At 35.0% G+C, this 12,560-nt stretch overlaps 1 protein-coding gene across 1 annotated transcript; it reads right to left on the reverse strand.

Annotated features, from left to right (window-relative positions):
• Nucleotides 1–990: 990 nt before the first annotated feature.
• On the reverse strand, nt 991–1,759 carry LOC112928967 (ubiquitin-conjugating enzyme E2 N-like). The gene has a single exon (XM_026010868.2). It carries the CDS (start codon nt 1,757–1,759, stop codon nt 1,097–1,099), a length of 663 nt encoding a protein of 220 aa, XP_025866653.2. The 3' UTR covers nt 991–1,096.
• Between the last annotated feature and the right edge of the window lie 10,801 nt (nt 1,760–12,560).

Raw genomic sequence — 12,560 nt, forward strand, 5'->3', positions numbered from 1 at the left:
TTGTAAACAAAGATGGGAAAGCACGAGAAATGAGTCTGTGTGAGAATAAGTTCAACGGTGTTGCTGTAATATCACATTTGTATGGGGAATTTATGAAAGATAGACTGTCGAAGAGAGTTAAGGATGGATTGCAGAGTATCATGAAATTCCAATACAAGAGTCTGAACTTGATCTGACTTCTCAAGCCAGGGTACTCATATCTCCAGGAAAATATGGTGGTGCCAGGGATGCTTGGATGCATAGGACTAGTATGGCACACCTTCTAGACATCAAAATTTCTTCAAGGTTTGGAATGAAATGTCAGGCTATTTAATCAGGAAGTATTTTAAAGTATTTAAATATTCAAATATAAACAGTATGTAGAAAAGAATGACAGGTTGAATTTTATTTTTTTATTTTTATTTTTTTTAGAATAACAAAAATATTTTACTAAAACATAAGATTTACAGAAGTTTCCAGACAAGCCATACAAAATGATCACAAGCTTTTTCTTGAAGGAAGGATTCTACACTTGACAGCAAAGTCACAATGTTATTAGTGAGGGCTGTGATGTTTGTATAATGTTCCCATTTTGGTTCAAACAATCAAGCTTGTCCATCTACAGCATCTAAATAAAGTTAGACTTGGCTAGAGAGCATATTCTAAAGAACTGGTTAGCTGCTTTTAACCGATGCAATTAGATCACCATAAAAAGGGGGAAAGGAACCCATAAAATTAAAATAAAACTACCTCTCCCCCTCAAAAATAATAATTAAAAAAACCACCCACACCCCTGCAGCTAACCCTGACAACTACCTTCATTCACAGTGCTTTATACTTAAGCCATGATGGGGGAAAAGAATAAAAGCAGAGAGGGGCCACTGCTTTTAAACGCTTCACAATCCAGATGGTACTTCTTGCCTCTGCTCATGCTTTACAGCAGTGAATCAGGACAAGACATAGATTTGCTAATGTGCATTTAATCACCAAAGGACTGAAAGTGTCTGAGCTTTTATTCTGTAATATTTCTAAGACTGTGTCCATTAAATGCAAACAAAAAAGGAAGAAGTCTTGGCAGAACAGGAGAAGTGATGCACACTTGATGATCAGATCGATTTTAAATATTATTCATGGCATATAGCCTAGTCCATGCTCTAGCTGTTTCTATGGCTTGGGCGTCGTTGGTCTTCCACTGCTCCGCTACATCATTTGCTAACGGATCATCTGGGTTGGGAGCACTTAAAGCCTGGATCGATAGCAGAACTGTGCGGATCTGCAGTGCTGGGGACCACTTATCTTTCAAAATATCTAAACATACTCTTCCCAACTTGTCTACATTAGGATGATAAATTTTGGTCATGAAACGTACTTTAGGGGCTGCCATCGGGCATTCTTCTGGAAGGAATAGTTCCAGTTTAAAGGTCCCTCCCTCAAAGGGGGAATCCTGGGGGCCAGCAATGACCACATGAAAATAACGGGCGTTGCTCTCATCTGGTTCTGCTTTAATGCCAGGAACTGGTTCTGCCAGCGAACGCTGGGTTTCCTTGATAATCCTGCGGGGCAGCCCAGCAGTCTTCGGCCTCTGCTCTGGACCCTGGCTCCGCTCACCTCCGATAGGTTGAATTTTAGAAATACAAAATAAGATTTGAGGAGGATAGTTAAATCTTTTGCCCTCAAGACTTTTCAGTCCCTTCTCATTTGCCACTTGGGTGGAAATTCTTGAAAACCCTGCTGCAGTCCATAGGAAACTCTCAAGGACATGTGGGCATGAAAGTGGCATGGAGAAAAAATGGTATTATGTAAAGATTAATAGAGTAACAATTTCTCACCTCTTTTTGCTTATCTGTCACAATGCAGGATAGACTAATGCTGATGATTAAGGTACAACCATGAACCATGACAGACACTGTTCCTTTCCCACTCCAAATCTTACATGGCAAGAGAAGCAGTTAAATGATGAATGAGCAATTCTTCATTACCTCTAATTTCTACCAGAATTCACTTTCCCTTTGGGATGAAAAAAAAAATTAGAAGAAGCTGATTATAAGAGTTGATTAAAAATCTAAACTCGGGTACAATTCCAATGCCATCCCTGAAGAAAGACAATATAGAGGTCAAAGAAGGTAAAAGAAAAGGTAGCTAAAATCGAGAATGTGTAAAATTTTTCTTATGATGAAATGGGATTCATCAATCTCAAAAAAGTAAATTTGAAAGAGAACATAACTGAATTTTATAAAAGCGTGAAAATAACCTATAAAGGTAATAGATTCTACAACAAAATAGCATCTACTATGTGCTAGGTAATTGTTTTTAATTGTAATTCATTCTATTTTGAGAATAAAACTATTATTAAAACTAGACTAATAACTATTATTATTACTATTATTATATTATATTTCAAATGAAGAAAATCAGGCTCAAAGAATTTCAGGATTATCCCATATTGAATGAATGACATAGGGTCAGGTACTATAAAATAAAATAGCACTTTACACACCAGTGAATGAAAACAAGAGGTATTAAAGGCTAAAAATAAAATGAAATATAAATGAATAATAACCAGATTCATGAACAATAGCTGTGTCATGAATAGTGAGTGAATGTTATATGTTTTTGAATTAAAAGGCTAACCTTTTGAGATTGCAGCATAGAAAATAATTGGGAAGCCTTATAATACCACCCTCTTGGCTCTCTCAGAAACAGAATTTTGAATGTACTATATGGCCTGAAACACCTCAAAGTTGTTAATGTGTAACAAATATTTATCAAGTACAGTGCTCAGGATATCTTAACTCAATCAACTTTCCTAAGACATTACTATGTATAATCAAACACCCCACTTAAAAGAAATTGCTTTTCTTTTATATGTAATTGCTTTTCTTTATCCTAGAGACCTGGAACTATCTTGTAATACTATCCACAGGATCCATGCCATGGGACTCTATTATAAATGAAACCTTGGTACAATGAGATCCTGTTGGTATTTCCAGTAATAAATCCCCTTGGTTAGGATCAAAAACACATCCACTTTATCCTGAATTCTGCATTCTCCACAGTAGTGCTGTAAGGCTCCAGCCTTACATCATAAATGTGAAAATAAACCCTCAGAAATTTTTTGATATGGGTGGAAAGCCTAAGAATTATCTTTAATATGACCATGTAGTGCTATGTAGAATTCAGAGTAGCTATTATATAAATGCATTCTACTCTCTCATGGGATCTATGTACCAAATAATAGCTGCCAACCAAGTTGAACTCAAAGCCAATTTCTAATTCATTACTCATATAGAAATTTGAAATACACTCCTTTAAAAATCTGTTGGATGAGGTTCAAGAGGGCAGCACAGGAAGATCCTGAACTCACCCCGTCCCACAGACACAACAAATCTACAGCTACATATGGAACAGTTCCCTCTGAAAAAAGACCTAAAAACTAGCTGAACAGCTCCTCCATAACAAAGGATGAAAAGGTCACATTAGGGGACAACTAGGTGGCTCAGTCGGGAGCAACCAGCTCTTGATTTCAGCTCAGGTCATGATCCAGAGTCATGAGATGAAGCCCCACATCAGGCTCCACACTGACTGGCTTAATATTCTTTCTCCCTTTCCCTCTGGTCCTTCCCCATTCTTTCACGCATGTGCATGCACTGTCTCAAAAAAGAAAAGAAAAGGCCATGTCAAGATGACTAGGAAAGTCAGAGACTCAGTCTTAACAAAATCCTCACCCTTAGTATGGCAACCCATAATTTGAAGAGATCTCACAAATATGAAGCTGCTCACTGAAGCACAAGGAGTTTGTGCCTCTCATCACATACTCTAGTCCTTTGGATCTACACAGGAAAGATGAACCTCCAAAATATCTGGCTTTGAAAACCAATATGGCTTAATCCAGGAGAACCATAAGGCTGTAGGGAACAGAGATTCCATTCTCAAAGAGCTTGCACACAGACTCACTCACCCTGGGACCCATTGCAAAAGCAATAGTTTGAAATGCACCTATCCATATGTGAAGGATATTCATTTGCTAACCTTAAAGCATCTGCCAAAGGCTCAGGAGCCTGTTGGGACTCTCTGCAGGGATGGAGGTGATGGAAGGCACCATTTTTGCACTCTCCCTCTGACTTGCTAATGCTGGTGGTCACACTCTGCCCTCATATCAACCCCGCAGTCCCAACAAAGCCAACAGACAAGTGCCCTTGCCGTCATGATTCCCATGCCCCTGCCAAAGCTGGCAAGCTTATACAGCCCACACATTGAGTACCCGGTTCTAGTAGCTGAGGGATTACATTTCTGGGCCCCACAGGTCTGAAACAATTAGAAAGACAGTTCTTGGCAGGCTACCACTCCCCAATCACTGCATAGACAACAGACAATCCCCAGTTTTCCTGTGGAAAAGGGTCCACTGTCCAAGATCTTCAGCTTGAGGGGCAGGCTTCAGGTTTACCATCAAGAGGCCACAGAAACGCTCTTGGAGTACATATCCATTGGCCTTTCTTTAACTCACTGATACCTTACAAAAAGAAACTTGTCTAGAACTCCAATTTTTGCAAATGTTATGAAGGGGGCAACTCCAGATTGCCTAGTCTGGTGGCCAGCAGAATTTACAACTGTGGTTCCACAGAACTGTATATATTTGCATAACTTAAAACCTGCTGCCTCAGGGACTAACTTTCAATGACCCTGAAACTAGGTGCTGACTGGATCTCTCCCTCCATAACACTCACGGGTCTTAACACACTCTCAACGATTAGGACCTTTCAAACCTAAATCAAGCTGCTTAGACCATCACAAAGGTTTGAGTGACAATGAAAAGCTAAGGCAGAGGTTAAAGTAAGTCTCATCCCCTATACAATCCCCTCTTTTAGACCTGAAGGAGATAGCTGTTTTACTAAAAAATCAAAACAAATACAGAGAGTCAAGAAAATGAGGAAACTGGGGGATATGTTCCAAATGAAAAACAAAATAAGACCTCAGGAAAAAAACCTTAATAAAATGGATATAAGTAATTTACCTGATAAAGAGTTCAAAGTGACGGTCATTAAGATGTTCACCAAACTTGGGAGAAGAATGGATAAACGCAGTGAGAACTTCAAAAAGAGAAATAAAATATAAAAGAATACCAAAAATAAGTTACAAAGCTGAAGAATGCAATAGCTGAACTGAAAAATACACTACAGGGGTTTAACAGAAAACTAAGTGAACAGAAGGAGGAAAATCAGTGATTTGGAGGATATAAATATAAATGGACTAAATTTTCTAATTAAAAGACAGACTAGCAAAATGGATTTAAAAAAAAAAAAACAGGCGCATCTATCAGCTGCCTAAGGAGACTTACTTTAATGTAAGGTCATACACACACTGAAAGTGAAGGAATGGAAAAAGATATTCTATCTAATGAAAATCAAAAGCTAGGATAGCTATACCTATATCAGAAAAAAATAGGCATTGAGACAAAGACTATAATAAAAGATAAAGATGTGCATTGCATAATGTTAAGGTGACAATCCAACAAGAAGATATACCATTTGTAAATATTTATGCACCCATCATAAAAACAGTTAAATGCATAAAGCAAATATTAACAGACCTAAAGAGAGAAATGCTTTAAAAGGATCATACCACATGATCAAGTGGGATTTACTCCAGGAATACAAGGATGGTTAAAAATCCACCAATCAATCAATCAATCAATCAATGTGATGCACCACATTAACTAAATGAAAGATAAAAATCATGATCATCTCAATGGATACAGAAAAACCATTTAAGAAAATTCAACATCTATTTATAAAAACTCTCAACAAACTGGGTATAGAAGGAACATAACTGTACATAATAAGGGCATATGAGATACATGAAATAAAAAGCTAATAACAGAAACCCATAGCTAATATCAAAGTCAATGGTGAAAAACTTAAAGCTTTTCCTCTAAGATCAGGAACAAGACAAGGATGCCCACTCTCACCACTTTCATCCAACACTGTATTGAAAGTTCTAACCAGAGTAATTATATACGTAAAAATAGACGTCCCAATTGGAAAGGAAGAACTAAAACTATCACTATTTGCAGACAACATGCATGTATAGATATAAAACTCCAAAGACTACTTCAAAAAAATGCTAGAAAATATCAGTACAGTTGTAAGGTACAAAATCAATATACAAAAATTTGTCAGATTTTTATATACTGATAACTACAGAGACATTGAGAAACAATTTCATTTACAATTATATCCAAAAGAATAAAGTACCGAAGTATAAATTTTACCAAAAAGGTGAAAGACCTATACACTGGAAACTGTATGATAAACCAATGAAACAAATAAATGGAAAGATATTTTTACTCAAGATTGGAAGAACTAATGTTGTTAAAATGTACATATTACCCAAAGCAATCTATAGATTCAATACAATCCCTATCAAAATTTCAATGACATTTTTCACAGAAATAGAAAAAAACAATTAAAAAATTCATGCAGTATCATAAAATATCCTGAATAGCCAAAGTGATACTGAGAAAGAACAAAGCTGGAAGTATCACACATCCTGATTTCAAACTATATTACAAAGCTATAATTAAAACAATATGGTACTGGCATAAAAACATACACATAGATCAATGGAACAGAATAGGGATACCAGAAATAAACTTATTTATACATGATCAATTAGTTTATGAAGAAGGCGACAATATGTGATAGTATCTCTTCACTAAGTGGTGTTGGAAAAATGACAGCTATATTCAAAAGAATGAAACTGGACCACTACCTTACACCACACACAAAAAGTAACTCAAAATAGATTAAAGACTTGCATGCAAGGCCTGAAACCATTAAACTCTTAGAAGAAAACATAGACATTAAGCTCTTTGACATCAGTCTTGGCAATGATTTTTTGGACCTGCTTCCAAGGACAACAGAACCAAAAAAAAAAAAAAAGAAGGCACTATATCAAACTAAAAAAGCTTCTGCACAGTAAAGGAAACCATTGAAACTAAATGAAAAGCTACCTACTGAATGCGAGAAGATATTTACAATATATGTAACATATCCAATAATGAGTTAATATCTAAAATATATAAGGAACCCATACAACTTAATAACAAAAACAATCAAATTTTAAAATGGGCAGAAGATCTAACTAGACATTTCTCAAAAAAGACATACAAATAGCCAACAATAGCCAACAGTCAACAATAGCTAATGTTGAATAAAGGCTCAATATCACTAACCATCAGTAAAATGCAAATCAAAACCACAATGAGATATCATCTTATGCCTGTCAGAATGGCTAGTATCAAAAAAAAAAAAATAACAAGCTGGCAAGGACATAGAGAGAAGGGATGCGCTGTTGATGAGAATGTAAATTCATGCAGCCACTAAAAAAACAGTATAGAGGTTCTTCATAAAGTTGAACTAACATATGATCCATCAATTCCACTGCTGGATATTTATCCATAGAAAATGAAAACTAATTTGAAAAGGTATATGTATTCCCATATTCATTACAGCATTACCTATAATAGCTTGGATATGAAAATAACCTAAATGTTTATTTGTGGATAATTGGATACAGAAGATATTGTGTATATGTGATATATGGAATACTACTCAGCCATAAAAGAGAATAAAACTTGCCATTTGTGACAATATGGATGTATCTTGAGGATATTATGCTTAGTGAAATAAGTTGTATAGCAAAAGACAAATATCATATGATTTTACTTATATGTGAAATCTGAAAAACAAAACAAATTAACAAACAAAAACAAAACCCATAGACAGAAGGAACAGATTGGTGGTTTCCAGAAAAGAGGGGGATAGGAATTGGGCAAAATGACTGAAAAGGATCAAGAGGTACAAACCTCCAACTAAAGTTATGGGTGGTCTATTGTATAGCATGGTGACTATAGTCAATAATATTGTATTGTATATTTGAAAGTTGCTAAGAGAGTAGATCTTGAAAATTCTCATCTTAAAAAAAACATTTGTAACTCTATATGGTGACAGATGGCAATTAGACTTATTATGGTGGTCATTTTACAATGGATGCAAATATTAAATTAGTATGGTATAATCTAAAACTAATATGTCATATGCCAATTATACTTTAATAAAAAATAATGTAAGATGAAAGCCACAAAATGCTGATTAATTAAATAAAATGAAAGCCATTAAAAAATCTGCTACATTACAGCACGTTCTATACCACTCTTCTGTAATGTCAGTATAATATTACCAACTATGAGAATGAAACATGAATGTTGACAATTATGGATATTAAATTCATTCTCCCGTATCAGATATATGTCACATATCATCACCTTCAAAAATTCATAAATGAGCAGTTCTCTTCCTCTAGTCAGTGTAATATGAATTACAGAATGAAAATATTATGTTAAACTACTCTTTTTTTAGTTACACACCTGTAAAATATTCTTCTGCATCCCAGCAGCTCTGGATCACAGAAATTTTCCAAATACTTCATCCATCGCTATAATGTAGTTACCTCTAGGGTGTGATTTCAACAATCAAAGGTGAAATGGAGCATAGCAGATCATTACTTCTTACTAATTAATGATTTAAGTTATTATGACTGGTAAGCTTGAGCATTTTTCAAAATGAGAATTGCCGAGGCCTGTTTTTAGAGGCAGCACACTCTGAATTACAGCTATGCAGTAGTACCCTCTAAACAGCAGTTTCACTTCCCACGGTAAACCCATGCTCAGCCATGGTCCAAAAGCAGATGATTCTCCTTCTATGTGACATCAGAAGGTCAATAGCAGCCTAATGCTAAGTCACAGTGCCTGTGTCATTCACCTTGCTTCATCTCCTCACATAGGCTTTTTATCATCTCAAAGCATCATCACAAGAAAGGTGAGAATACTGCAGTAAGGTATTTTGAGAGAGAGAGAGACCATATTCACATAACTCTTATTACAGTACATTGTTACAACTCTTTTATTATTAGCTATTATTGTTAATCTCTTACTGTACCTAATTTATAAATTAAATTTTATCATAGGCATGTTATGTATAGGAAAAAGCATAATGTATATAGGGTTCAGTACTATCTCCTGATGTATAAGGGGGACTACTATATATCTATACGTGTGACTTCACAAAATAAAACATGAAAGGTACCAGTGGTAATAAGGATATTTATGGTCACCTTTTGGTTGTTACTCATGTTTATTTGCAGGAACTAAAAAAGCAAGTCAGTGTATTTAGCATTCTTTGACCACTTAGGTTGTATGCTGAAAAGTTAAAAGTTCTATCAAAAGTTAAAGTTCTATAATCAGTTCTGTCTTAAACTCTAACCTTAGAGCTCAGCTGTTGCAAACATTTTATCATTTCTCTGGAGGCTTACTGTTCATGGCATTCATGCTGTGAAATCGTATTATAGCTGAGGTATTTGTACAACTTTCTGTAATAAATGCTTTCAAACAATGGCCCCAGATCTCAAGAAGATCTCTGTACAGAGAATTCTGCAGTGGCTTACTGTATGGTGAGAGCTAAGAAAATCAAACAAATGTGGTCTACTTTCAAGTGAGAGTTAAACGTTTGAGTCCCTAAATCAAATTTCATCTGCTTTTACCAGTCATGATTACATTTAATAACCAGTAGGCTATAAAACATTTTAAGAAATGTATGTATCACACATTGATGACTTATATTGCCAATTCATTATTCCTAACTCTTTTATTGCCATTTTATCATTCCTGACTAATTGCATGTTCTGACAGTTTCTATGAAATGTGTGATACCGAATAATAATTATTGACTATTCATCCAGTAGTGGTAGGAAGCACAGCCAGGAGAAAATGTGTCCCAGATGATACATGGGCAAATGTTATTTAGACTTTAATAATTTCATGTTAATTTGGATTTCAACGGTAATTAGGGAATTTATGCCTTCAAAATTTTCACTTTTATCGACATCCCTAATACTTGCAGTGGTTAATAAAAAATGTTTCCTATTGATTATTTTAACAGAGGTAGCTTATCAGTATAATAAATTTAAAAGCTTTGATTTTTAAGGAAAATTTTCTACCAAAAAATAATGGCTTGGAATTTGTCATAGGTAGAGAAGTTTTATTTAATTAGGCATTAGCTTCCTTCTTCAAAACAAGTCAGTCTTATTTCCTAGTTTAATTTTTCATTTGAGGGTGATACAAATGAAGAGAGTCTTACATGGACAAACAGCAAAACCAAACTGTAATGCACAAATGCCATACTAGCAACTTGTGCATGAAAAACAAGAGATGTTTTTCAACGGAGTTGCCATTCAATCACAAGCAACCACTTCAGTGGTCACACCTGAAACCCCAAAAGTCCAGTTTTACCTATGGCTATTCAGTGAAACTGCAAACACAATTCACTAAGCTTTTATATACATTCTAGCTCTTTAACTCAGTCATGCAAAGAACCCAAAGGCATCTAATCTGCTAAGTCGCCTGAAAATATAGAACTGTCCTTCTGAATAGTTTTTCCCTGAAATGACTCAAGTATGGCTTAAGTTTTATTACAGATTTTACTTGGAGACAGTGAAAAAAAAATAACATGCCTCACAAACTCTCCTTGCTAATCTAACAACACCTAGTCTGGGGTTAAGGAAAGAGTGGACACAGGAAATACTTGTTAACTGGAACATTTCCATAGTAAAATAGCTTCAGTGATAGAGAAGCATCTCTGCAATGTCCATACAAATAGATATTTTCCTACCTTACCCCAGTACAAAATTAAACAAGAAGGAAATATTTGCTCACAGTTTTTTTTTTATTTAGCAAATATCTAATGAAAACCTGTAAATGTTAGGTACATGAGACCCTAAAGTGGTAAAATTAGGCCCTGATATAAATGGTTGCCTAGGTTTATAAGATGAATACTTATATTTTAAATGTCACCTAGAGGACAACTTCACTTAATATGCTTTAGTAACATTTCAACCTTTGCTGTTAGATACTTAGGGAGTATGTATATAGAGGGTGCCCTATGTAACACTTATAGTGCTCAGAAAGATACAAATAATAAGCAATAAAATATAAATGAGGGAAAGAGAGAGAAATGGAGTGAAACAACTTTCTCTCTCTCTCTCTCTCTCTCTGTCTCTGTCTCTCTCGACAAACCATGAAAGAAACTCTTAACTATAGAGAACATACGGATGTTTACAAGAGAGATAGGTGGGAGGATGAGTGAAATAGGTAAAGGACACTAAGAGTACACTCATCATAATGAGCACTGAGCAAGGTATAGGATTATTGAATCACTATATTGTACACCTGAAACTAATACAACCCTGTACGTTAAATACATTGGAATTAAAATTAAAAGCTTAATATAATAAAAAAAAAATACTCTCACCTTTGAATGATGTCTTTGAAATCAGAATGGATTGTGAGTGGGGCATTGTAATTTGAAAAAGACAGCAAAAACACACCATCTTATGCAAGTCTCCCCTGTTGGGCTCACCCAAGGGACATTCATCACAATCACCCAGGCAGTTTTGCAAAATTCTCAAATTGCTGAGTCTTTCTGATACATACCTAACCCATGATCTACCTTCCAATCATTCCACTTTAATTGGAAAACACTCATTTAAGGGCATCCAAAAAAAAAAAATCAATGACTAATTATGTATGACTGCAACTTCCACAAACATCAGTTTTGATCCTTGATTTTCAGAGAAGTCAGGCTCAAATTTGGTGCACATATATATCCTGGATATTTGTAAGCTTTGGGAATAATGAATTTGGAATAGTGAGGTAAATTCCTCTCAGCAAGATAGATTAGACAAAAATATCCTGATAATACTGGTTTTGTAAACAGATAACTTCATTTCTCTCTCTCTCTCTCTCTCTCTCTCTCTCTCTCTCTCTTGCTCTGTCTCTCTCTCTCTCCTCTCACTATGTCTCATTTGTAATCAAAGAAACCTTAGAAGTTTCTAATCACCATTAGAACTGACACATCTTCCCTAGAGAAAAAAAGAATATTGGCCCCCAAATTGCCTAATATCAAAATATTAGTACTGAAATCACTGTAGATATAGCGAATATGTCTCTATTTCATTTTTCATTAATATTCAGACAAAAAAGAGTCAAGTGTTAAAAAAAAAAAAGGTTCCTACAGACTACAGCATATGAAGGATAAAGAATGTTGGGTTTTCAATGCCCATTACATCTGTCTACAATGTTTATAACCTGCCAAAAATACTCTATTATGAATTTCACTCATTCAGCAAATATATATTGATCACTGTGTAATTGACACTTTTCTAGACGTTGGAGTTATCACTTCTGTTTTTGCCTATCTCTAAAATAATTTATTTAAAATCCAGAACCATATGTAGTTTAGATTCTCAATAAGTGTGATGATACCAAAATTTTTCATATTATTATATTTTGCAATGTCAGTCATACCCCACATATCCTATAAAAAGATGATGTCTAATCCCCTTGTTCTCTAAATTTGTATAGATCAAGGATCATCTATTATAATATTGTGAATAGATTTGCTACAGCAATGACCATCTTAGGTCCCTGATGCAATTAATAACTGAAAAATTTTCTTCTCAAAACACCC

The sequence above is a fragment of the Vulpes vulpes genome, chromosome 7 (assembly GCF_048418805.1).
Source record: "Vulpes vulpes isolate BD-2025 chromosome 7, VulVul3, whole genome shotgun sequence".
In the NCBI taxonomy this organism is placed as follows: Eukaryota; Metazoa; Chordata; class Mammalia; order Carnivora; family Canidae; genus Vulpes; species Vulpes vulpes.